Raw genomic sequence first — 27,339 nt, 5'->3', positions numbered from 1 at the left:
GATAGAGAGAAATATTACATGTATATATTGTTTAGATATTAAATAATAAATTATAGAACTTTTCTATAATGCAGTACAGAATAAGTCATATACATTGTCTTATATAATTCTCGAAAAAAAATGAAAAATCCTTATGAGAATTTCACCTCATATTCTAATATTGAGATATACAAATAGTGAACTCTTTCTATATTATTGATATCATTTCTGTAGTTAGGTGACCAGAACTGTACACAATACTTCAAATTTGGCCTCACTAATGTGTTAAGCAAATTTACCATAACATCCCAACTCCTGTACTCAATACTTTGATTTATGAAGGCCAATATGGCAAAAAGCCACCCTCCATAGAGCCCTATCATTTACTGTGTACATCCTTTCTTTGTTTGTTCTTCCAAAACACTGCATCTCACACTTGTCTGCATTAAATTCCATCTCCATTTTTCAGCCCATTTTTCCAGTTGGTCCAGATCCTTCTGCAACCTTTGAAAACCTTCTTCGCTGTCCACAATACCTATAATCTTAGTGTCATCTGCAAATTTGCTGATCCAATTTACTGCATTATCGTCCAGATCATCTAGATGACAAACAAGGGTCCCAGCACCGATTCCTGAAGCACACCACTAGTCACAGGCCTCCAGTCTGAGAAGCATCATCCACCACTACTCTCTGGCTTCTCCCATCCAGACATTGTGGAATCCAGTTTACTACTTCACTATGAATACCTAGCGTATGAACATAACTGACTAATTTCCCACGTGGGACCTTGTAAAAAGCCTTTCTAAAGTCCATGTAGACAACATCAACACCCTTTCCTTCGTCAACTTTCCTGGTAACCTCGAAAAACACTTTGATTGGTTAAATATGACCTACACACACAAAGCCATGTTGACTATCCTTAATCAGTTTCTGGCTATCAAAATAATTGTATATCCAATCTCTTAGAACATCTTCCATTAATTTATCTACCACTGACATCAGTCTCACTGGCCTATAATTTCCACTCCTCTATCTCCTCTGGCACTTGGTTCCCCTCCCCCTGCAAATCTAATTTAAACCCACAAGAGCAGCACCAGCAAACCTTCCAGTACAGATGCAAACCTTCCTTTGGAACAGGTCCCACCTTCCCTGAAAGAGAGCCCAATGATCTAGAAACCTGAAGCCCTCCCTCCTGCACCAGGTCTTTAGCCACAAGTTAAGCCGCATTATCCTCCTACTTCTAACCTCACTAGCATGTGGCTCAGGTAGCAATCCTGAGATCACAACCCTGCAGGTCCAGTCATCAACCTAACGCCTAACTCTCTGAACCTCCTCACCCTTCCTACCTGCGTCATTGGTCCCTATATGGACCACAACATCTGGCTGCTCACCCTCCCTCCTGAGAATTCTGTGAACTCGATATCTCAGATCTTGGACCCTGACACTTAGGGAGGCAACATATGATCCAGGACACTCAATCTCTTCCATAGAACCTCTTATCTCTCGCTTCTTCTCCTCCCTTAGCCACAAGACCAGACTCCGTGCCAGAGACCTGATCTCCGTGGCTTGTCCCTGGTAGATTGTCCCCCAACGGTATCCAAAATGGTATGCTTGTGGTTGAGGGGGAAGGCCACAGGGGTGCCCTAAACTGCCTGCCCATTCCTTTTCCCTCTCCTGAATGTCATCCATCTATCCTCCTGCTCTATCCTAGATGTGATAATGTCCCTGTAACTCCTGCCTATCAATCCCATTGCCTCCTGAATTATCCGGTGTTCATCCAACCCCAGCTTCAGTTCCTTAACTTGGCTTGTCAGGAGCTACAGCTGGATGCACATCTCACAGATGAAGTTGTCAGGGATACTGCTGGCTTCCCTTAAGACCCACATTTTGCAAAAGGACCATTCCCCTGCCTTCGCTGCCATTCCCACTGTCTATGACTGAATGAACAATATATATGATATCTAAAAAACTTGCCTACCTGCTGTATCCTTTTTGTTCCTTGAATAAGGTGGCCCTGAGTTCAACTCTAACTATTCCTCACCTCTTACCTGTTCTCACTGAAGCCTGAGAGCCAAAGACTTACCACTCTGACTTACCCTACTGTGCCGATGATCGCTCTCCCCTTTACTTCAACCGTTGAACTCGATTCCCCAATCAACCGTTGTCCTTCATAAATCAAAAGTATTGAGTATAGGACTTGGGATGTTATGGTGAAGTTGTTTAAGAGATTAGTGAGCCCAAATTTGGAGTCATGTACAGCTTTGTTCACTTAACTACAGGAAAGATATCAATAAGGTTGAAAGCATGTAGAGGAGATTTACAAGGATGTTGCCGGGACTTGAAGAGCTGAGTTGCAGGGCAAGGTTTAACAGCTTGGACTTTATTTCCTGGAGTGTAAAAGAATGAGAGGAGATTTGGTAGAGGTATACAAAATTATGGGGGGGGGGGGGCGGGGGGGGGTGTATAGATAGATTAAATGCAAGAAGGCTTTTCCCACTGACATTAGGTAAGACAGGAAATAGGACATGGGTTAAGAGTAACTTCTTCATGTAGAGCTTGTCAAATGACCTATCAGTGGAGGTGATGGATGCTGGCTCAATTTTGACATTTAGGAAAATTTTGGAAAGATACATGGATTGGAGTGGTATAAGGGGCAATGATCCGGGTGCAGGACAGTGGGACTTGGCAGAATACTAGTTGAGCACATATTAGATGGGCTGAAGAGCCTGATTCTGAGTTGTAGTTTTCTATGGTTCTATGTTCCATGTTATTTCTATCAATAGCCCATCACACTTTTTTTCAAATCTTGCTCAGTAATGTGATAATCAACTTATTGTCATACACATTGTACATATGCATTTGAAAGTCTTACTCCAGACGAACAGGTACTTTGTAAAGAAAAACCAACAATACTATACATTAAATTAATAAATGCAAATGGTAGATTCACAATTATAGGGATGTTGTAATAGTGCAGACAGTACTTTTATGGTGTCAGAGCAATCCCTGATTAGTGTAACAAGGGGAAGGTTCAAGTCCCCGATAACTGTTGGAAAGAAACTGTTCTTGGACTTAGAGAAGCTAGTCTTCAGGCTTGTGTACCCTCTGCCCGAAGGTAGCAGTGAGAAGAGATTGTGACCAGCTGTCTTTTCAGATGTATAATTTTTTCCAATGAACCTGGTGGGATTAGAGGGAGCACAACAAGCTGAGCCCCAGTACGATTCATGGGAGTGCAGGGCCCTGGGCCCTGAAGCATTTCATGGTGGCGTGGGAACCTGCCCTGGCTGCTTCATCAGTGTGCAGGAAGCTGAGTTTTGATGAGTGGTGAATTCCAAACAACTGATTGATTTAAAGAGTTGTGATCAAGAGAGGCTGCTGTTTAAGTGTGGACCCTGAGTGACTGATGCAGCTGAGAGAAGAGAAAGGAAATGAAGATGGGAAGAAATTAAAATGTTAAAGGTAACCAACATATCAGGCCTGAGCCCTTTGTGAGAAAAATGCTCCAGCCTGAAACATTCGCTGTCATTTACTTCCTACTGATTCTGCGGAGTTTCTCCATCACTTTTATGAACTACACTTCAATCCAGTGTCTGCATATTTTCTTGTTTAACGCAATGGACCTCAAATGCAAGTTGAATCAGACCATAACACAGAGAATGAATTTCAATTCTGATCATCCAAGAGGATGGATTGTAAAAACTTAACTGGTGGAAAAGCTGCCATGATTACATTCTAGACTGTCCCCCATACTGAGACAGTGACATAGTTGTACAACAGAGAAACAGGCCTTTCAGCCCATCACACCCATCCACATCTCTTTGCCCATCTACACTAATGCAATTTGCCTGTATTAAGACCTTCTCCTTCCAGCTGTGGATGAGTGAGTCCCTACCAAATAATTCAGGGATTTCTCCAACCAGAAGCCCTGGGTAAATAATGAAATCCAGAACCTGTTGAGAGCAAAGTCACAGGCATTTGGGCCTGGAGATCCAGACTACTACACAAGGAGCAGGTATGAGCTGTGAACAGTCACCTCTCGGGTGAAGTGGAGATTCCGGATGAGAACGAAGGATACCCTACAGCTGTGGCCAGGCCTAACTGCTACAAAACCAAATCCGGTGTAGGAGGAGACAGCAAAGCTTCACTCCCAAATTAACCCAATCCCTTCTACACCCGATTTGACCACCAGAATAAGGAAGAGCCACTGTGCACCCTCATGTCCCCTGATGATTCTCCACTGTCAGTATCCAAAGGTGACGTGCGGGCAGCCTTCGGGAGAGTGAATCCAAGGAAAGCATCTGGTCTGGACGGAGTACTCAGCCGAGTACCGAAAACCTGTGCTGACCAATGTATTCCTGGATATCTTCAACATCTCACTCTGGCAAGGCATGGTTTGCTCCTGTTTCAATCATACCTGTGCTCAAAAAGAGTGTAGTAACCTGCCTAAATGACTATTGACCAGTGGCCCTCAGAACCATAGCGGTGAAGTATTTTGACATGGTTCCACTATGCCGACCACAGCAAAAGGGGAATCTTCTTCACCATGTATCTGTCCAAATTCTTTTTAAATGTTAAAATTGAGCCCACATTCACCACTTCAGCTGGCAGCTCGTTCCACACTCCCACCACTCTGCATGTGAAGAGCTTCCTCCTCATGTTCCCCCTAAATATTTCCCTTTCACTCTTAACCCATGGTTTCTAGTTTGTATTTCATCTACCCTCATTGGAAAAAAACCTATTTATATTTACTCTGGCTATAACCCTCATGATTTTAAATGCCTCTATCAAATCTCCTCATTCTTCAATGCTGCAGGGAAAAAGTCCTAACTCGTTCAACCTTGTAATTCAGTTCCTGTAGTCCAGTAACAACCTAGTAAATCTTCTTTGCACTCTTTCTAACTTATTGATATATTTCCTGTAGTTCAGTGATCAAAACTGCACACAATACTCCAAATTTGGCCTCACCAATGTCTTGTACAGCTTTTCCTTAACATCCCAACTCTTGTACTCAAAACTTTGATTTATGAAGGCCAATTGGCCAAAAGCTCTCATTACAACCCTATTCACCTGTGATGGCACTTTCAGGGAATAATGTATCTGTATTCCCAGATCCCTGTGTTTTACTGCACTCCTCAGTGCCCTACCATTTACTGTCTATATCCTTTCTTGGTTTGCCCTTCCAAAAGGCAACACCTCGCACTTGTCTGCATTAAATTCCATCTGCCATTTTTCCAGCTGGTCCTGATCCTTCTACAAGCCTCAAATTTTGGATTTGGACATGCAGACGGTGGCAGGGCATTTGGGCGCACGATTTCATGTCACCCAGTTTATATCCAGTTGCATTTCAAACAGTGCGAGGGGGCTGGAGTCCCCGGGGGGGACCTGTGCAAGTGTGGGGAGAGTGTTCAGGCTCCTTGTGGTCAGCCTGGGATTCAAGCTGGTGCTGTAAAGATGTTGCGCTAACTGCTATGCCAACCGTGCTGCCCCAAAACCTTGAAAATTTTCCTCACTGTCCACAATGCCTCCAATCTTAATGTCATCTGCAAACTTGCTGATCCAATTGACCACATTATCATCCAGTTCATTGATGTAAATGACAAACAACAATCGTCCCAGCACCGATCCCTAAGGCTCCTCACTAATCACAGGCCTCCAGTCTGAGAAACAATCATTTTCCACTATTCTCTGGCTTCTCCCATCCAGTCGTTGTCGAATCCAATTCACTGCTTCACCATGAATACCTAGCATATGAACCTTCCTGACTAACTCTCGTGTGACTTTGTCAAGGGCTTATTAAAGTTCATGTAGAGAGAACTACAGCCTTTCCTTCAAGAACTTCCCTGCTAACATCTTCGCAAAACTCTCCAAGATTGGTTAAACACGACCTACCACGCACAAAGCCATGTTGACTATCCCTAATCAGTCCTATGGCTATCCAAATAATTGTATAATTTACCTACTACCGACATCAAGCTCACCGGCCTATAATTTCCAGGGTTACTTTTGAAGCCTTTTTTAAAACAACGGAACGACGTTAAGGATTCTTTAAATATTTCTGCCAGAGCCCCTCTCCCTCCAGGTCCAAGGGAATATCTTGTCAGGTGCTTTAAGACAGCAAGCAGTTCCTCCTCTTTAATCTATATAGGGTCCATGACCTTGCTGCTTATTTTCCCATTCCTCTGCCCATTTCCTAAGTGAATACTGATGAAAAACAACATTTCAGATCTCCCCCATCTCTTTTGGCTCCATACAAAGTGGACTACTCTGATCTTAAAGGGGACCAATTTTGTCCCTTACTATCCTTTTGCTCTTAATATATCTGTAGAAACCTTTAGGATTTTCCTTTACACTGTCTGCCAAAGTTACCTCATGTCTTCTTTTAGCCTTCCTGATTTCTTTCTTGAAAATTTTTCTTGCATTTTTTATATAGCTCAAGGACATCATTTGCTCCATGTTGCCTACACCTGCTATACACCTTCCGAACCATATCACTAATATCCCTCAAAAATTCATGCTCCCTTTGCCTTCTAACCTTGCCTTTAATCCTGACAGGAGCATACAAACTCGGTACTCCTTGCCCGAAAACAACTTATCCCAATCCACGCATTCGAGATCCTTTCTCATTTCCTCAGAATTGGTTTTCTCCAACTTAGAATCTCAACCTGAGGCCCAGACCTATCCTTCTCCATAATTAACTCGAAACTAATGGCACTGGACCCAAAATGTTCCCCTACACATACTTCTGTCACCTGTCCTGTCTCGTTCCCTAATAGGAGATCCAATATTGCACTCTCTCTAGTTGCTTTCTCTATATATTGATGTAGAAAACTTTCCTGAACACATTTGACAAACTCCAAACCATCCAGCCCTTTTACAGTCTGGGGGTCCCAGTCAATATGTGGAAAGTTAAAATACCCTACTATCACAACCTTGTCTTTCCTGCAACTGTCTGCTATTTCTCTCCAGATTTGCTCCTTCAATTCTCGTTGACCATTGTGGTCTATAATACAACCCCATCTGTGTGGTCAGACCTTTCCCGTTCCTCAGCACCACTCATATAGCCTCAGTAGACGAGCCCTTCGGTCTATACTATCTGAGCACAGTTGTGGTATTTTCCTGATGAGCAACGCCATTCCTCCCTCTTTCACCATCCTTGTTCTATCACGTTTAAAGCAATGGAAGCCTGGAACATTGAGCTGCCAGTCCTGCCCTCCTGAAACTTGTTTTGCTCATGGTTGGTGCCGGTGGGGAGGGACATTCGCAGGCTGTGTTCACATATACTCACATGGCCTGGCCCACCCCGTGAGGTTCTGTGTCCCCCCATGGGGTTACCCAATGCCCCTCACTAACATTCACTCTGGAACTAACCCTGGTGTCATTAATGGTCACAATGTCATAATTTCACGTGCCAATCCACGCTCTAAGCTCGTCTGCCTTTCCTACAATACTCCTTGCATTGAAATAGATACATATGAGAACATTTCCACCCCGTGCAACTCATTGACTTCTAACGGTGCATGTAATTTTCACATCATCTTTTCCCTCCTCCACTCCTCTATCTGCTCTGGCACCCTGGTTCCCCTCCCCCGGAAATCTAGTTTAAACCCACTGGAGCAACACCAGCAAACCTCCCCCAAAGAATATTAGTCCCTCTCCAGTTGAGATACAAACCGTCCCATCGGGACAGGTCCCTGGAAGAGCCCAATGATCCAGAAACCTGAAGCCCTCTCCTGTACCATGTCTTAAGCCATATGTTAAGCTGCATCATCCTCCTATTTCTAACCTCACGGCACGTGGCACAGGAAGCAATCCTGAGATCACAACCCTGCCAGTCCTGTCCTTCAACCTCGCGCCTAACTCCCTGAACTCTCCTTGCAGGACCTCCTCACCCTCCCTCCTGAGAATGCAGTGAACACGATCTGAGATATCTCAGACCCATGCACCAGGGAGGCAACGTACCATCCTGGATACACGATCTGTTCTACAGAACCTCTTATCTGTCCTCCTAACTGTGGAATCCCCTAGCACTACAGCTCGCCTCCTCTCCTCTTTTCCCTTCTTAGCCACAGGACCAGAATCCATACCAGTGACCTGATCTCCATGGCTTATCCCTGGTAGGTCGAGACCCCCCCCCTCCGCCACCCCCAGTAGTATCTTGTAATAATTATACCCCAAAATCCCCTTTAAATCTCTTGTCCCTCACCTTAAAAATATGCTTGATACCTCTTCTACAGTAAATGCATTTTTATTGTCAAAAAGAAAATTTATGTAAAAAGAAATTTGGGAAGGTGAAATCAAATATAGGGTCCTTAAGCAATATTAAAAAAGCAAGAAAGAGCTCCAAGAGAGAATCAGGAGGGGAAAAAGAGACCATGAAGTATCATTGTTGGGCAGAGTAAAGGAGAATCCAAAGTCCCTTTGGATACATTTGATGCATCAAATGCATAGATTTGTGGTGAAACTACTTTTGTATCTTCTTTGGCTTGGCTTCGCGGACGAAGATTTATGGAGGGGGTAAAAAGTCCACGTCAGCTGCAGGCTCGTTTGTGGCTGACAAGTCCGATGCGGGACAGGCAGACACGGTTACAGCGGTTGCAGGGGAAAATTGGTTGGTTGGGGTTGGGTGTTGGGTTTTTCCTCCTTTGCCTTTTGTCAGTGAGGTGGGCTCTGCGGTCTTCTTCAAAGGAGGTTGCTGCCCGCCAAACTGTGAGGCGCCAAGATGCACGGTTTGAGGCGTTATCAGCCCACTGGCGGTGGTCAATGTGGCAGGCACCAAGAGATTTCTTTAGGCAGTCCTTGTACCTTTTCTTTGGTGCACCTCTGTCACGGTGGCCAGTGGAGAGCTCGCCATATAACACGATCTTGGGAAGGCGATGGTCCTCCATTCTGGAGACGTGACCCATCCAGCGCAGCTGGATCTTCAGCAGCGTGGACTCGATGCTGTTGACCTCTGCCATCTCGAGTACTTCGACGTTAGGGATGAAAGCGCTCCAATGGATGTTGAGGATGGAGCGGAGACAACGCTGGTGGAAGCGTTCTAGGAGCCGTAGGTGGTGCCGGTAGAGGACCCATGATTCGGAGCTGAACAGGAGTGTGGGTATGACAACGGCTCTGTATACGCTTATCTTTGTGAGGTTTTTCAGTTGGTTGTTTTTCCAGACTCTTGTGTAGTCTTCCAAAGGCGCTATTTGCCTTGGCGAGTCTGTTGTCTATCTCATTGTCGATCCTTGCATCTGATGAAATGGTGCAGCCGAGATAGGTAAACTGGTTGACCGTTTTGAGTTTTGTGTGCCCGATGGAGATGTGGGGGGGCTGGTAGTCATGGTGGGGAGCTGGCTGATGGAGGACCTCAGTTTTCTTCAGGCTGACTTCCAGGCCAAACATTTTGGCAGTTTCCGCAAAGCAGGACGTCAAGCGCTGAAGAGCTGGCTCTGAATGGGCAACTAAAGCGGCATCGTCTGCAAAGAGTAGTTCACGGACAAGTTTCTCTTGTGTCTTGGTGTGAGCTTGCAGGCGCCTCAGATTGAAGAGACTGCCATCCGTGCGGTACCGGATGTAAACAGCGTCTTCATTGCTGAGGTCTTTCATGGCTTGGTTCAGCATCATGCTGAAGTTATATGTTATATGTAAATTACATGACCTTTCCTGGTTGACCCTGCTCTCACTGGCTGGCTTGTGACTCCTCCCCTTTTTTCCCCATAAAGGCTGTCTTGCCACAAGCCTGCCCCCAGTTCGAGTCCGGGTCAGTGTGAGAAGAACACAGGAATGCTGCCTGCCTCTTGCAAATAAAAGCCTTCAGTTTCGGTAACTTCATTCTTTGTGCAATTGATGTTGCATCAATTTTATTTGCAAGATTTTTTTCGGAAGTTGGATCTCCTGGATATCAACCCGAGAGAACCCGAGGCAGCCGACAAGTTCGCGCTCTGGTGCGCTGTTCCTCACAGCCTCTGCAGCAGCTATCCAGGACGACGAGGACAAGCTCCACCTGCTATTCTCGTACATCGGGCACCGAGTCTACTGGATGGTCCAGGTCTGCCAGACATAAGGAGCCAAAATGGACATCGTGAAGGACCAGGTGAATGAGGACTATGTGCGGCACGTACTCCACTCACGCAGGCAGCAACCCGGGGAAACCTTCAGTGACATTGTCAGGGCTCTGCAGGAGCTTACAAGGGTCTGCAACTACCAGGCTGTGAGTGCAGAACAACGCACACTGCTGCTGATCAGAGACACCTGCGTAACAGGTGTCCACTCCGACTATGTGAGGGAAAGGCTACTCAAACTGAGACAACTGAGCCTTCCTCAAACCATCGAACTGGTGAACCCACTTAGAGGTAGCCATCCAGCGGACACGTGGCCACCTCGTGGGAAGCACGAGGGCCACTATCTTTGGAGGCGGAACCACAAGCCCCCTCCTATCCTGAGCTGATCATCGCTGCCATTAGCAAACACCCGACGTGCTTAGCACCCGAGGAAATGCTGCCCTGACAGGGACGCCATCTGTTCCAACTGGGGGAAGAAAGGATACTTCGCGAAGGTCTGCAAATCCAGACAAACCCTGAAGTCCAGCAGCGCCGCGTGTGAGTGGAGGCAGCCATCTTTGACGCCATCACTTCCGAGGACCCGGGAGGGCCGCGCATGCACACACTGAGACTGCCGATCGCGATGACGTCACTTCCGCCTTCTCCCTTTTCTCTTCCTGTGATCGACGAGACTGGCATCTCGGGGACCATTTTCCCGGACCACCGGCAGTCATTGGAACTCCTCAGACAACAAGCTGGTGCTGGCATTGGTAACCCTGGATCAGGACAGACCCCATCAACACTCCAGGGCCATGATGGACCTTCAGGTAAACGGCTGCCCCACCGCTTTCCTATTTGACAGTGGAAGCACTGAAAGCTTCATTAACCCGAACACTGCACAACACGACTCCCTCAGGGTGAAGTCTGCGAGTCACAGTGTCTCCTTAGTGTCCAAATCCCACTCAGCAAAGGTTTGTGGCAGTTGTGCAGTAACACTGACTATGAATATCGTATATCGTAATTTTACACTCCTCGTACTGCCACAACTCTGTGCACCCATCCTCCTGGGATTAGACCCAGTGCAACTTGGAGAGTATCACCATGGAGTACACCCCATCCCCTTCTCATGGTCTGTAATGAGCAGTCTTTAAATCACCCGCCCACCCCCCCTCCCTCCACCACGTGGCTGACCGCCAGCCCCAAACCCATCTCCGCATCTGACATGCAGCCTCTCTACGCTCCGGATCACTCCCCCACCCCTGGTCACCAATTTCACCCCTGACTGTAAGCCTGTCACCACTAAGAGTCTGTGATATAGCACCAGGGAAAGGGCTTTTATTAAGTCAGAGGTGAGATACCTCCTCGTTGAGGGGCGATAGAACAGAGTATGAGCCCCTGGAGTGCCCATGTAGTGGTGGTGAAGAGTGGGGAGAAACACCGGAAGGTTATTGACTACTCTCAGACCATGAATAGGTTCACCTGGCTGGATGCATACCCCCTGCCCCGCATAGCCGACATGGTGAACCAGATTGCACAATACAAGGTCTTCTCCACCATAGACAATCAGTTTGCATAACACCCAGCTCCCTATTCGTCCCGAAGACCACCAGTATACTGCTTTCAAGGTGGACCCTCCAGGGCCCCGAGATCCGGCACTCCTCCATTGAGAAAGTGGCCCAGGCCATCGTTGAAGCAGTTCGGCACTGGAGGGATAACCTCACTGTTAAGCACTTACCTTGCTGACTGAACAATGGGCAGTCACCTTCAAGTTTAACAAACAGCAGCGGGGTAAAATCAAAATGCTAGAATCCTGAGGTGGAGAATCGAGCTCTCCACCTACAATTACGACATACTGTACCTGCCTGGAAAGTTCAACAAACTCTCGGCTATCCTGTCTTGGGGGACGTGCCATTGCACAGATGGATCGACTGCAGGCACTGCACGACGACCTCTGCCAACCAGGGATCACCTGTTTTTTTCAGTTTGTCAAGGCCCGTAATTTCCCATACTCCATTGAGGACATCAGGACAATGACCAAAAATTGCTGGGTCTGCACGGAATGCGAACCCTGCTTCTACCAGCCCAACCAGTCACACCTGATCAAGGCCACTCACCCCTTTGAACATCTAAGCCTGGACATCAATGACCCTTACCCTCCATGAACTGCAACGTCTACTTCATCAACATCATCGATGAGTACTTGCAGTTCTCCTTTGCCATACCCTGCGGGGACATGACTGCAGCTACCATCGTAAAGGCTCTGAACCACCTGTTCATCATATTCAGATACCCATGCTACATCCACAGCGACAGGGTTTCTGCCTTCTTGAGCGACGAGCTGCGTCAATATATGCTATCCTAGGGCATCGCCTCTAGCTCGACCGCCAACATTAACCACAGGTGGAGTGGGAGAACAGCACAGTCTGAAGGCAGTACTGCTAGCCTTAAAGTCCAAGAGCCGACTTGTCCCCCACTGGCAAGAGGTCCTCCCAGAGGAGCTCTGTGCTATCTGGTCCCTCCTGTGTACGGCCATCAAGAGACATCTCACGAAAGACTCTTTACATTCCCCAGGAGATCGGCGTCGGGAACCACCTTACCCACTTGGCTGACATTGCCCGGGCCAGTCCTACTCCACAGGCATGTGAGGACCCATGTCTGACCCTCTGATTGAGAGGGTCCAGCTGCTCCACATGAACCCACAGTACGCCTACATGGCATTCCCTGATTGGCATGAGAACACGGTATGTATCAAGGACACATGTGGGAGTATCTGAACACCCTCACCCAAACCAGCTGACAGGTATTCCCCCCCGACTGAACTTATGAGGGTTGGCTGACCACATCACGGGTCTTCCTTTTAAAAGAGGGGGTGAATGTGGTGAAACCACTATTGTACATATGTAAATTATGTGACCTTTCCTGGTTGACCCTGCCCCCACTGGCCGGCTCGTGACTCCTCCCCTTTCTTCGCCATAAAGGCCATCATGCCACAAGCCTGCCCCCAGTTTGAGTCCGGGTAAGTGTGAGTAGCTTCAGTTTCTATTACTTCAGTCTTTGTGCAATTGATCGTGCATCAACATTAAAAACATGAGGGTAGTTAGGGAAAGTTTAGGACCACTAAAGGACAAAGGAGGGAACTTATCCCTAGGGCCATAAAGTGGATGAGATACTGACTGCATGCTTTGTGTAGATATTCACCAGAGGATAGTGGGATCAGTGTGGGCTTTTTTTGCTGATGTTCTAGGCATATCAATATTCAAGAAGGAAGAGGCATTGGGCCTGTTGTAGAACATTAAGATGGATTAATCCTCAAGGCTTTGTTATTGCGTGAGGCAAGAGATGGGTTTACTGAGGCCTTGGAATCTTTGTACCCTTTATGCCCATTGGCAAGGCCCTAGAAGACTGGAGTGTAGCCAATATTGTTCCTATCTTTAAAAAGTGCTTCAGAGAAGATCCATCAAATTAGAAGGCCAGTGAATTTTGCATGGGCTTTGTGTGAGGCAGGTTATGTCATAAACTTCATTGTGTTTTTGAGGCAATCAACAAATTAAGAAATGTAAATAAACTGCAGTACAGAGAGGAAAAAAAATCAATGAAGTGCTCAAGTGCAAATCCTTAAATGAGTCTCTGATTGAGTTTGTTGTTGAGGACTCTGATGGTGGAGGGGGGCAGCTGTTCCTGAACCCGGGGGTGCGAGTCTTGTGGCATCGATACCTCTTTCCTGATGGCAGCAGCGAGAACAGAGTGTGTGCTGGGTGGTGAGGGTCTTTGATGATCGCTGCTGCTCTCAGACTGCAGCGTTCCCTGTAGATGTACTCAATAGTGGGAAGGGTTTTGCCTGTGATGTCCTGGGCTGTGTCCACTACCTTTTGCAGGACTTTACACTCAAGGGTATTGGTGTCCCCATAGCAGACCGTGATGCAGCTGGTCAGCACATTTTCCACCACACAGCTGTAGAAATTTCCCAAGGTTTCTGGTGTCTTACCAAACCTCCACAAACTCCTGAGGAAGTCGAAGCGCTGACGTGCTTTCTTCACGATGTCATTGGTGTGTGGGGTCCAGGAAAGATCCTGTGAAATAGTGTCTGCCAAAAACCTAAATTTGGTCATCCTCCATCTCTGATCCCCCAATGATCACGGGGTCATTCTGGTTTTCCCTATTTGATGTCAACAATCAGCTCCTTGGTTTTGGTGACATTAGTGTGCAAGGTTGTTGTTGGTGCATCAGTTCAGCCACATTTTCAATCACCATCCTGTATACTGACTCATTGCCCCTTTTTATACATCCCACTACTGTGGTATCATTGACAAATTTGTAGCTGGTGTTGTTTTGTACTAAGCCACACAGTCGTAGGTGTAAAGAGAGAAGAACAGTGGGTTAATGCAGCCCCGTGATGCTCCGGTACTGATGGAGATTATGGAGGAGAAGTTCTTACCAATTCTGATTGATTATGGTCTGGAGGAGAAAATGAAATCCAGGATTCAATTACACAGCGGAGTGTTGAAACCTTGGTCTTGGAGTTTGCTGATCAATTTTTAGGGAATGATGGTGTTGAACTGTAGTCGATGAAGAGCATCCTGATGGATGCCTCTTTACTGCCCAGGTGTTCCAGGGCTTTGTGTAGAGGCAGTGAGATGGTATCCGCTGTAGACCTGTTGCTGTGGTTGGCATATTGGAACATACTCACTGCTCAGGCAGGATACGCTACGACGCCAGCCTTTCAAAAAACTTCCACACTTGATGTGATTGCTACTGGCATTTAGGTAGGCTTCCGCACGCTTCTTGGTACGATTGACACAGTTAGAAACAAGAGTGTACCGTGCCTTGCTGGAGCGAGATGTTGAAGATATCCACGAACATATTAGTAAGTTGGTCAGCACAAGATTTCAGTACTTGGCCGGTCACTCTCCTGAAGGCTGCCGGCACATCACTCTTGAATATTGACATGAGAGACTCACTGGGGGACTTGGGGGGCGCGCTGTGGTGGTTCTTTCTTGTTTTAGTATTTGAATCGGGTGTAGAGGCATTGAGTTAATCTGGGAGTGAAGCTTTGCTGTCTCCTACTGTACTGGATTTGGATTTTTATTAGGTTATGTCATTTAGGCCCTGCCACAAACAGTCGGGTATCCTTCATTGTTTAAATTTTTGTCTGTAAATTTCACTTTGTCTGGGAAATAGCTTTTTGTAGGTCGTCCTGTAATGATCTGGATCTCTGTATTTAAATGTCTGTGATCTGGCTCTCAGCAGATTTCTGATTTCATTGTTCATCCAGGGTGTCTGGTTGGGGAAACACTCATCCACAACTGTTTTGATATAGTCTATGACGGTCCTGGTTTAATCATTCAGATTCTCAGATGAGTCCTTAAATACCGCCCAATCTGTTGACTCGAGGAAGTCCTTTATCTGCTATTCAGCCTCCTGTGACCACCATCTAGCTGTCCTAATCTCCAGAGCCCCACTTTTTAGGCTGGAGGAGCCCAGCAGGTGGTCCGACTTGCCAAAATGCAGCCTCGGAAATCTGCATATGAAGGAAATAGAGGGATGTGATCGTATGCAGGGAGGTGGGATTACCTTAATTTGGCATTGTTATTGATGGAGACATTTTGGGTCAAAGGGCCTGTCCTATTCTGCACTGTTCTTAACCTTGTCTCGGCCTCTAATAATCTTATATAATTTTGACAGATCATTACCCAATCTCCTTTGATCCTCCAATCCAGGGAAAACCCTGGTGAATCTCCTCTGCACTCATTCCATCTCAGAAACATCCTACCTATTGTGTGGTTCGCAGAACTGCACTCAACACTCCAAGCAAGTAAGGTGTTGATGGCAGATACTCACAAGTCAAATAAAGAGCTGCTCAATAAATAAAGAGGGCCATGGGTAAGTGGGGTTAGTGTAGGTGGTTCAGCATGCACATGCTGTGCTACAGGACCTGTTTCTGAGCTGCTTTACCTTAACCCTCTAACAATGTCAATTCTTCCCTCCTTAAGATGTTGACCAAGGCCTTTAATCCACCATAGTTGCAGACATTTGCACCAAAGTTGTTCAAATGGGCACCTCTGAAGCTCCTTGAAACACTTTGCATGTTCCTTTTGTGACCTGAATATTTTGGATTCTGTCTTGTTGTTGACCTTGGGCACTGCTTCACACTTTCAACTGGTCTCCACGGCAGTTTTTTTTTCAGATTCAGATTTATTGTCAGATGTGACAGAATATAGATATGTTTTTGGGAGATAAAACGGGGCAGAGTTTATTAGTGTAGGTCACATACAAATACTTTAAAACAGATACTGGAGCTCTGCCCCATTCTAGACATGTCAGGGCCTCAGAGCCTTTGCAAAAGCTTTGGAGAGTGCCCAAGAGACTTTATTAATGGATTGTTGTTTACAAAAAGTCAACAGATGAAAGCTTGTCAGAGCCACTTCCTGTCTGGAGTGGAGTTTGCTGTTCTAGGAGAGTCTGTTTGTGAGAAAGTGAGAGAAAGACAGAGATCAATTCTAGTGTGTTACAGTCAGCAGCAACAGCTGGGACTGGAACAGGACAAGCTGGAAAGCTTGCGGAAAACCCCATTTGGAAGACGGGTTGTGAGTGCTTTGTTCAGCCTGGTCAAAGCCCTTGTGGTTCATGCAAGAGGAGATGACTGGCTGTCTAATTTTCACTTGGAATAGGAGAAACAGAAAGGAACTCTGTGGTGACCTGAAAGAAAGAGGTTATCATCTGGAGAACCCTGAGGGGGCAAGTTTCTTTAGCAAGACACTAAAGTGGCCGATGGATGTAAATCAGTTGTGGGTCAGAGTATAACAAATCTCTCTCTGAAAACTGACAAGAATCTTCCTGAACGGTAACCTTTCACCTTTCACCAAAGCCTGGTGAACTTTATACATGTTAAATTCTGTGCACAGTATAAGAAGTGCCTGCAACCAGTGAACTTTGAGGAATGAGAAGTGAGATTGAACTGTGAATCAAATAACTTTTCTGAACGTATACACACATTACATACATGTCCGCTTAGAATTAGAAGTGGGTTAAGTTAGGTTAGTTAAGTCAATAGTGATAAGTTGAAGTGTGGTTCTGTTTTCAGTTTAAAGATAATTAAAAGCAACTTTTGTTTAAGTAACCATTTGTCTTGGTGAAGTTCTGTTGCTGCTGGGTTTTGGGGTCCTCTGGGTTCGTAACACAGAATATATGCATAACTTCACGTACAACCCTGAGATTCTTTTTCCTGTGGGCAAGGCAGAATTACCACTTATTGGTATAGTAGTGCAAAAACAATCTACACAATGTACACCTGTAAAAAAAGTAAAGAAATGTAAACTGTGCAATCAGAGAGAAAAAAAAACAATAAATTGCTCAAGTCCTTAAATGAGTCCCTGATTGAGTTTGTCATTGAGGAGTCTGATGGTGGAGGTGGACCAGCTGTTCCTGAACCTGGGGTTGCAAGTCTTATGCACCGATACCTCTTTCCTGATGGCAGCAGCGAGAACAGAGTTTGTGCTGGGTGGTGTGGATCCTTGATGATTACTGCTGCTCTTTGACAGCAGTGTAGATGTCCTGGACTGTATCCACTACCTTTTACAGGGGTTTACGCTGGGGGTATTAGTGTCCCTGTACCAGACTGTGAATCAGCTGGTCAGCACACTTTCCACCACACATCTGTACAAATTTCCCAGGGTTTCTTATGTCATACCAAACCTCTGCAAACTGCAGAAGATGCGCTGACGTGCTTTTTTTAGAATGCCATTGGTGTGTTGGCTTCAGGAAAGATTGTTTGAGATAGTGACTCCCAAGAACTTAAAATTGGTCACCCTCTCCACCTCTGATCCCCCAATGATCACTGGGTTGTAACTTCACTGTCTTTGTAGATTTGGTCTCTGAGCATGATCACAGGCCCATTAGCCCACACTACCATATCCATCCTCCACCCACATGACCAATTAATCTACGATCTCTGCACGTCATTGAAATGTTGGAGAAAACTGGAGGAAACTCATGCAGGCACATCGAGAACATACAGACTCCTTAAGACAGCACCAAACTCAAAGCTGGATCACTGTAATCGAGTTGCATTAACTGCTACATGAACCGTGCTGCTACACTAACCTAAACTAGGGTTCATTCCTGACAGCAGAAATGAACTAGATAAATGCTGTGGGAATGGCACACAGACAGAAATTCTCCAGAGCGAAGGTGACTCTCAGGGAGGGAACCATCTAAAAAGGCTGTGAGCTCCTCAGTGAATTCTGTAGCACAGTTACATATCATCATGTAAGTTAGAAGATTTGACTTTATTTCTACTTAAAGATTTTCAACCTTCAGTCTATGGAGGATTCTGTTCAATTCTGATCTGCTGTGGGAAGGAGAAGGTTCTCATTGTGAAGGAGAAGGTTCTCATTGTGAAGAAGAAGGTTCTCATTGTGAAGGAGAAGGTTCTCATTGGGAAGGAGAAGGTTCTCATTGTGAAGGAGAAGGTTCTCATTGTGAAGGAGAAAGTTCTCATTGGGAAGGAGAAGGTTCTCATTGTGAAGGAGAATGTTCCCATTGGGAAGGAGAAGGTTCTCATTGTGAAGGAGAAGGTTCTCATTGTGAAGGAGAAAGTTCTCATTGGGAAGGAGAAGGTTCTCATTGTGAAGGAGAAGGTTCTCATTGTGAAGGAGAAGGTTCTCATTGTGAAGGAGAAGGTTCTCATTGGGAAGGAGTAGGTTCTCATTGGGAAGGAGAAGGTTCTCATTGGGAAGGAGAAGGTTCTCATTGGGAAGGAGAAGGTTCTCGTTGGGAAGGAGAAGGTTCTCGTTGGGAAGGAGAAGGTTCTCATTGGGAAGGAGAAGGTTCTCATTGTGAAGGAGAAGGTTCCCATTGTGAAGGAGAAGGTTCCCATTGTGAAGGAGAAGGCTCCCATTGTGAAGGAGAAGGTTCCCATTGTGAGGGAGAAGGTTCCCATTGAGAGGGAGAAGGTTCTCATTGTGAGGGAGAAGGTTCTCATTGTGAGGGAGAAGGTTCTCATTGTGAGGGAGAAGGTTCTCATTGTGAGGGAGAAGGTTCTCATTGTGAGGGAGAAGGTTCTCATTGTGAGGGAGAAGGTTCTCATTGTGAAGGAGAAGGTTCTCATTGGGAAGAAGGTTCTCATTGGGAAGGAGAAGGTTCTCATTGGGAAGGAGAAGGTTCTCATTGGGAAGGAGAAGGTTCTCATTGGGAAGGAGAAGGTTCTCATTGTGAAGGAGATGGTTCTCATTGGGAAGAAGAAGGTTCTCATTGGGAAGGAGAAGGTTCTCATTGGGAAGGAGAAGGTTCTCATTGGGAAGGAGAAGGTTCTCATTGTGAAGGAGAAGGTTCTCATTGTGAAGGAGAAGGTTCTCATTGTGAAGGAGAAAGTTCTCATTGTGAAGGAGAAGGTTCTCATTGTGAAGGAGAAGGTTCTCATTGTTTGCCCGACCCATTTGTGCAGCATGTCTTTCCAATAACACTTTTTTGTTCCAAACGCTCTGCTGGTGCTAATGCTTTTATTCTGTTAGAAAATGGCATATTCTCTCAGTCTGATCAACGCCATCTCCAAAAGTTGCTTTTATTCTGTTAGAAAATGCCATCTCCATCTTGATCAGACTGAGAGAATATGCCATTTTCTAACAAAATAATTTGGAGCCCGCATATAAAAAGTGTTGGTTTAAAAATTTAAAGATCCTGTGGCAGCTCACCACGAGACAGGCGAACCGGCCCCGGTTGTAAGCCACGCGGCGGGGCAGCTAGCCAAAATGCGTCATCGGGGGCTTTCCCTTCCTTTCAGCATGGGGCTCAAAAACCCGCACTGGGGGAGCACATGACACCTTCTCCCGCGGGAGGCGTCGAGGCGAATGGACTGGAAGGTACGGGCGTCCACCAGGTGCCTACCTCGAATGTCCACCAGAAGCCCGTGTGCGAGGAGGAAGTCTGCATCCAGAATGGCAGTTGAGACGGTGAACCTCCACGTGAAATTCAGTTGGTTAATCTGGAAGTGGACTGTCTTGTCTCTATACGTCCGGATTGCCGTTGCGTTGGTCACACGGAGGGGAGGTCTACGAGATCGGTTCCTGGACTCAACGGCTGATGGGCCTGTACTGTGCTGCAGTGTTCTACGTTCTATATACTTCAACGTTTGTCTATTGTAAGGCAAACAGAGTTGCCTGAGCATGCCCGGCACCCATAACAATAGGAGAAAGAGAAGGAAGAGTCCGTTCAGAGATACCAAGTAGCCTGCCATTAACCATGTACTCTGCGTACAAGATTGACCTTCCATAATGCATCACCTCACATCTGCCTCACATGAGCTCCATCTGCCACTTTGCCAACCAACACTTCATCCTGTCTATATCCTGTTGTTACATACAACAACCTTCAGCACCATCTATCCACAATATCTCCAAACTTCACATCACCCACAATCTTACTGACCCATCCCTCTTCTTCTTCAACCAGATCATTTGTTCAAGATTCAAGATTATTTTTATTGTCATGGAAGAAAACAGAAAATGTGATAGTACACAAAATTTCCTTTAGTCTGCTGTAAGGCAGACAAAGATTCAATATCAGCAAAGATAGTCCAGCGCTCCTTGCAGCCAGAGAAACAGAAGCAAAAGAGAATCCCTCAGTGTCACTAAATGTCCATGGTTTTAATGTCAGTCACTTTATTGTCATTTCCATACTGAAAGCATAGAAACAAAACAGTATTTCTCTGAAACAGTGCCCATAAACACGAGACAAGGCCCAACCAGAAACAACCAAACAAGACTAACCAAGCCAGCCCATGCACGCAACTCAAGCCAACCATGGAAGCCGCTGCCATTACACGCAAGCATGAACACCAGACAGAACATACAGCCAAGTTCAAACCACTTTATCCGCCCACGAAGCTGCAGTATGTATGCACAGCCATCTTGAGCACACGTAGCAAGGACACAACAAACAGACACAAAGCAACCACAAAATTCACTAAAGACCCCAATCAACATATAACTCTCCCCACCCCCGTTACTGCACAGTGACTACAATACAACAATCAGTGGGACCAGACAACAGGGCTGATACCACAACAGGAGCAGGCAAGATCTTAAACAACCACTACTTCCAATACAGACATGTATTTAGTCAATTGATCCCAGAGTTGCACAGAGTTCAGCAACTTTGCACCATTGTTCAGAAGGGAAGCCTCCACACCGAGTCCATAGCCGCCAACGTTGCCATCGACTCCCTCCAACACCACTCCAAAGTGCTTGCTGTCCGCCCAGCCGACCACACCATCACACTCCTCCATTGGACTCCATGACGTTCTCCAGTCCTCACAGCCACAGCTCTCTGTGAGAGCCCGCATGGAAATATCAACTCCCGTCCCTCAGAGCTCCAAAACTGGTCCTTCTCCCACTGCTTCCTGAACTCTGCCAGCACAACTTGCACCACATCCATTCACTCGGCCACTGACGTAACTCGACACTGAGGATTGGAGGTCCTGCTTCCACAGCGGTGGGCCAGTTCAATAGTAGTGCCATGAACCTCACACAGAGGTGTTGTTGAATTCTAGATGTTCCTCAATGCTCCAATCGTCTAATCCTCCTGTTTGTTATTGTGCTTGGCTCTCAACTTAACATATAACGTGCACACGTCCAGAGAAGCAGCTGCAAGATGTTCGCGCCACCACCATCTTGGACCAGGATCTCCAGTGCTCCCGCTTCCTCTGCGGCCGCACAGCCTTCAGTCAAAACCATCAGCAACCCAAACTCCAGTTGCACACCTCTAACATGATCAGGAAGCTTCCCGCACCCTGGTTCCAAAACCTGGTATCCTGTCAGCCAGTCTGGAGCCAGTCTCCAGCAGTCCACAGCAGCTAACATGGGTCACCTACCTGTGTGTTCTTCAGCCTCAGAGCACGTCACTGGTCCACTCCAAGGTCACTGTCCTATGGGTTGTCTCCTCTGCTTCTCCTTCTCAAACGAGAGGGGGGTCTCCTAATTTTCTGGTGCCACTGTCGATCATAAGCACCTCCCTCTTGTGGGATTTGAAAATGAATGACCGATGACCCCTTTAACAGGCCTGTACAGAGCCAACGGCAGTTGGACCCTGTGGATGAGCACTGAGATTTTGCTCCTTGCTTTCTGTGGGTCTGCACCTGTGGCAGCGATACCATGACAGCAGCTCTGGCAAATCACAAAGAGCAGGGTCCCAGAACAGATCCCTGTGAAACTCCACTAGTCACTGATCTCCAGGCAGAATACTTCCTGTCCACTACTGCTCTTTCCACTGATCCCATGCCTCAGTTGGGCCTTGTCTCATGTTTATGGGCACAGTTTCAGAGAAATACTGTTTTGTTTCTATGCTTTCAGTATGGAAATGACAATAAAGTGATCTTCTGAACGAATCTCCCATGGGGGACCTTGACAATTGCCTTACAAAAATCCAAATACACCACACCTACTGCCCAATCTTCATTGATTTCTTCTATTACCTCTTCAAAAAACTCAATTAGGCTCATGAGCCACAACCTTCCCTTCACAAAGCCAAGCTGACTATCCATGAGCACTTCTCCAAATGCTCATAAATCCTGTTCTTAGGAATCCTCACCAATAGTTTGCCCACCACAGATGTTAGACCCACCAGTCTATAATTCCCAGGAAACTCCCAATTAACTTTTTTAAACTGGGAGGCAACATTTGCTGTTCTCCAATTCTCCAGTACTTCCCCTGTGGCCAACGAGGATGTAAGGTTCATTGCCAATAACCCAGGAATTGCTTCCCTCAATTCACCTAGCGCCCTGTGGTATATCTCATCAGATCCCAGTGACTTATCAATCTTAATGTTTTTAAGAAGATCCAGCTCTCCCTCTTTCTTAATCTCAACATGGTCCAGTACATAAGCTTGTTCTGTTCTGACCTCACCTTGACCAAGGTCCTTTTCACTGGTGAATTCTGAAGAAAATAATTCGTCTAGGAAAGTGGTTCGCAAACTTTACTGGGCTACTGCCCCCGTGGCCTCAAGGCTACACCCTGAGCACGCTCCCTCACCCATACAATGGCGCTGGGGTGGGGGGCTTGTGGAGGTGCTGAGCAGGGTGGGGGAGGAACTGGCAGCACAGAGTGGGGGGGGGGGTAGTGTCGGCGCTGAGAGGGGTTGGTTAGTGTCAGCGCTGAGAGGAGATTTGTGGTGGCGCTGATCATGGGGGGTAGTGTTGGCACTGAGCGGGGGGGGTGGTGGTGGCACTGAACGACACCAATACAATATGGTGGCCACTAAGACTAGCTCTCACGGGAACACCTTGTCACTTTTTATATTGCTCTCTATGGCCACCCCGAGTCTGGCCAGAAAATTACTGTTCTGGCTTCTTCATTAACCTTTGCAGCAGATTGAATAATAAGACTGAAGGTTCAGAACACCCCCCCCCCCCCCCCCCCTTTTTCCTCACTGCCCCCCTGGATCTTTCCACTGCGCACAGAGAACGACAGCACTCACTTTGGGAATCACTAATTTACGACCTCCCCAAATTCCTTTTCCTTCAGGTACAGGCTGCCTCCTTTATCCTTGAGCGGCCTTAAGTTTCACTAGTTCCTGCACAGATTACATTTCAGTACATCTAGTAGAATGTGTTATTTTGTGAAACAGATTTCTCCCTCTCTGCCTCCATTTTCTATGTCTCTCTTTTGTTTATCTTTCTCTCTCTCGCTCTCTCTTTCACTTTACTCTCTATTTATCTTACCCCCTTTTTTTCGCTCTTCAACTCTACCTCTCTCTCTCTCTCTGCTTTGTCTTTCTCCCTGTTTCCTTTCCCTCTCGTCCCCTTTCTACACCCTTTAGTTTGGCCCACATCCCTCTCAACCCATCCTATCCATGCATCTGTCCAATTCTTTCCTCAGATATTGCAGTAGTCACTGCCTCAATCACCACTCTCTGTGTTAAAAAGTTCCTGTTAAATCAACCCCCTCACTTTAAACCTCAGTCCTCTGGTTACCAATTCCCTTATTCTGTGTAAAGTACTCACTGTATTCACCTGATCTATTCATCTCACAATTTTATACCCCTCTGTAAGATCCCCTCTAATCTGCCCTAGTCTGTTCAAGCTCCCCCCCTTTAGTTCAGACCCCCTAAAACGTTCTCCAAATGGGGCCTAGCAAAATGACCCTCCTAACTTCCATTCTCAATATGCTAACTGATGAAGGCCAATTTACCAACTGTGAAATTATTGACTCTGGTTTAGCTATAGGCTGGGATTCTGTTCCCAGCTCAGAAGCCAAATGTCCCTGCTCCTTAAATGCCCATAAAAATTTGAAGCAGCTGTTGGAGCTTCAGTTTAATGTCTTATGTGCTTTCACTGGAGAACCCACTCCAGCCTCCAGAGGGGAACGTGGACCCATAACCACTGTCTCAGACAGAGCGTGAATAGAACTGTTGTCATGCTTGGTGTGTGGGAAAGGGAAAGCCAAGATATGCAAGGGCAGTGGCTGTGAGGTGGTGGGGTTTAAGCTGGGAAGATGGTGGTGAGACCCATCTGTCCACATGGTCACAATAACACAACTGCAAAAACAGCTGTGATGTATAAACTGCCATGTGCAAATGCCATACAGAGCTATTCTCCAAGTTTTGGCATTTTCCCCAATTATAGGCTTCAAGAGTAACTGCCATGTTCAATTTCAGCCAGGTCCACAGAGGCTCAGGTTTGAATGGGTAGTGTCTCTGGAACAGAGGTTGCTAATCTCTCATTAGCTCTGATGTGATTATCTCTCCCTTGCCTTACTCCTCAGGTTGCTCAGCTCCTGTTGAACAGTAACATGTGTGTCGCCTTGCTGGAGGGTCAGTCCAAAGACAGTGCCGATGCCAACTTCACCACGCCACTGCACCTGGCTGCCAAGAACGGGCACAAGGACATTATCAAGTACTGCCTTTTATTTCAGTGTGAGACCCTGTGTTTAGCCTTGATTCAGGGTGCAATTAGTTGAGGGTAAAAAAAAATGTGTTCCATGTTATACACAGGCTAGGATGTCTCTGTAGAGCAAATGGAAGGGATGTTGTGGTGGTTCAGGAAATGGAGTGCCTGTGGGTTATGTACACATGACGCTACACTGTCCCTCCATTAGCATAACAGATAGAAAAGGAGTAGGCTATTTGGCCCCACATGATCTCTCTACCAAATCAACAACGGCTTTTATCTCAGCTCTCCTTTTCATATGTAATTGAGGGATTCCTGGCAGCTTTTAGATCTTTGCACAGGTTAAGCCTACCATGGAATTTGCAAAATCTCCTCCCACTGTCAGTTCAATCCCTCCTTTGCTGACTGAATGAGCTCCCTCCTCCCTAAACACCCTCATCTCTTTACCTATTTCCCAAATGTTAAAAAGCTCTTCCCCTCTGACAGTGTTTGGTCACCTGAGCCTGTCGCCCAGTAACATTCCTGTCAGCAGGTGGGGATGTAACACCAGGATAAGGAGGCTGAAGGAACACAATCTCATGTTCCCAATTCATGCAAGTTTATTCATGTTGTTCAGCCTTAAATTACTCCAAAGGAAAATGAGGGAGAGTTTAAGAGCGGCACGGTCAGTTTAGTGGTTAGCACGCTACAGTTGTAGTGACAAAGGATGGAATCTGTAAGGAGCTTTTACATTCTCCCCATGTCTGTGTGAGTTTCCTCCAGGTGCTCCGGTTTCGTATTTTTAAGAGGTACAGCCCCATAACAGGCCCTTCTGGCTCACGAGCCCTTGCCACCCATTAACCATATGTTTTGAAGGGTAGGAGGAAACCGGAGCAGTCAGAGGAAACTCACGCAGACTTGGGGAGAATGTACAAACTCCTTACGGATTTGAACCTGGGCTGTTGCCCTAACAGCGTTCACCCATGTTCCAAAGAGATACAAGGTTATAGGTTAATTGGTCTCTTGGGTGTATTTGGATGGCACAGGCTTGTGGCTGGAAGAGCCTGTTGTATCGTTATTTCTTTAATTAAGCAGTGCACAGCTGGAACACTGGAGTGGGCAGAATTGTAAAAAGTCCTGTATGACATGAACCTCCCTGAGGAAAATTGACATCCACCAGAAGCTCTAGAGTCAGGGGCAGGAATCCCTCAGATAGACAGAACTCCTTGAAAGGAGGAGCTGGTGACACACCAACCCTGTCTACCCTGAAACCAACACCCCTGATTCCTGACAGCGAAACCGTTGCCAGGCCCTCTGCATTGTCAGTACCAGATGTGACTGCTGATGCCAGCAATACAGGCCAGGGGCTCGATGCCCAGCTAACATCAGGCATGGGTCTTGGAGTCCAGCTGACACTGGGACCTGAATGCTTATCATGAAGTCCAAGATCCACCTTTCCTTGCTGGTTCAAGGCCCATGCAATAGTGGGTTGGGACCATACCCAGTGGCTGATACTCTATATGGGGTGTCAGCCACAAACGAGCCTGCAGCTGACGTGGACATTTACCCCTCCATAAATCTTCGTCCGCGAAGCCAAGCCAAAGACAACACTGCTTCCAAACTACTTGGTAATGGGGACACCTGTATTCATCCTTCATTTGTGCTACTTCACTGGCTATTTTGTTTTTAGATGAGGTTTTGAAAGTGTATAAATCATTGGGGAACAGTACTGGTGTGTACTGGTGAGAGTCATGCAGTGTGGAAACATGCCCTTTGGCCCAACTTGCCCAAAAATGTCCCACCCACACTAATTCCATCTGCCTGTGTTTGGCACATCTCCCATGTCTTGTCCATGTATCCATCATCCAATTTTTTTCTTCAACGTCTGTCATTGTATAAGATTGGGGCAGTACTGGTGAGTGCAATTGGGTACAAGGCTGGTGGAGACAGGCTTCACTGTAAAAGACACGCACAGTACTGGAGAAAAACACGAAAGTCTGCAGACACCGTGATGGAAATAAAAACACAAATGCTGGAGGAACTCAGCAGGTCCTTTATACCGCAAAGGTAAAGATACATAACCGATGTTTCGGGTTGAAGCCCTTCATCAAACTATGGGAAAATGTAGGCAGGTGCCTGAACAAAATGGTGGGGAAGAGGGGCAGGGGGAGGAGCACAGGTGGATAAAGGAGGGAGGGCACACCAGCAAGCAGGGAAGGGCGGATGGCTCTATGAATGAAGAGGGAAGGGATTGGAGAGCTGGAGAAAAGAAGACAGAAGGAGTGGAAAGAGAGGGAGAATGGAGAGAAGGCGATATAAATGCCATCTGGTTGGAGCATCTAGATGGAAAATTAGGTTTTGCTCCTCCAATTTACAGGCGGCCTTGGTTTGACAATTCATGAGGCTATGGATAGACAGGCAGAGTATTTGTGTGATGGTTGTGTCACTGTATAATGGGTAAAAAACTGGCTGGCCTACACC

General features: G+C 46.5%; 1 protein-coding gene across 8 annotated transcripts in view; it reads left to right on the top strand.

The window, feature by feature from the left end:
* The window catches only part of LOC138759110 (caskin-2-like), a 314,437-nt gene that overhangs the window by 205,207 nt on the left and 81,891 nt on the right, over positions 1 to 27,339 (top strand). For all 8 annotated transcript variants that reach the window (XM_069929034.1, XM_069929039.1, XM_069929036.1 and 5 more), the window contains one exon: positions 24,755 to 24,885. In XM_069929034.1, the coding sequence (XP_069785135.1) occupies positions 24,755 to 24,885 (131 nt within the window). The remainder of the gene's footprint in view (positions 1 to 24,754; positions 24,886 to 27,339) is intronic.

This window comes from Narcine bancroftii, chromosome 3 (genome assembly GCF_036971445.1).
Source record: "Narcine bancroftii isolate sNarBan1 chromosome 3, sNarBan1.hap1, whole genome shotgun sequence".
In the NCBI taxonomy this organism is placed as follows: Eukaryota; Metazoa; Chordata; class Chondrichthyes; order Torpediniformes; family Narcinidae; genus Narcine; species Narcine bancroftii.
This window is presented reverse-complemented; position numbering and strand designations above follow the sequence as displayed.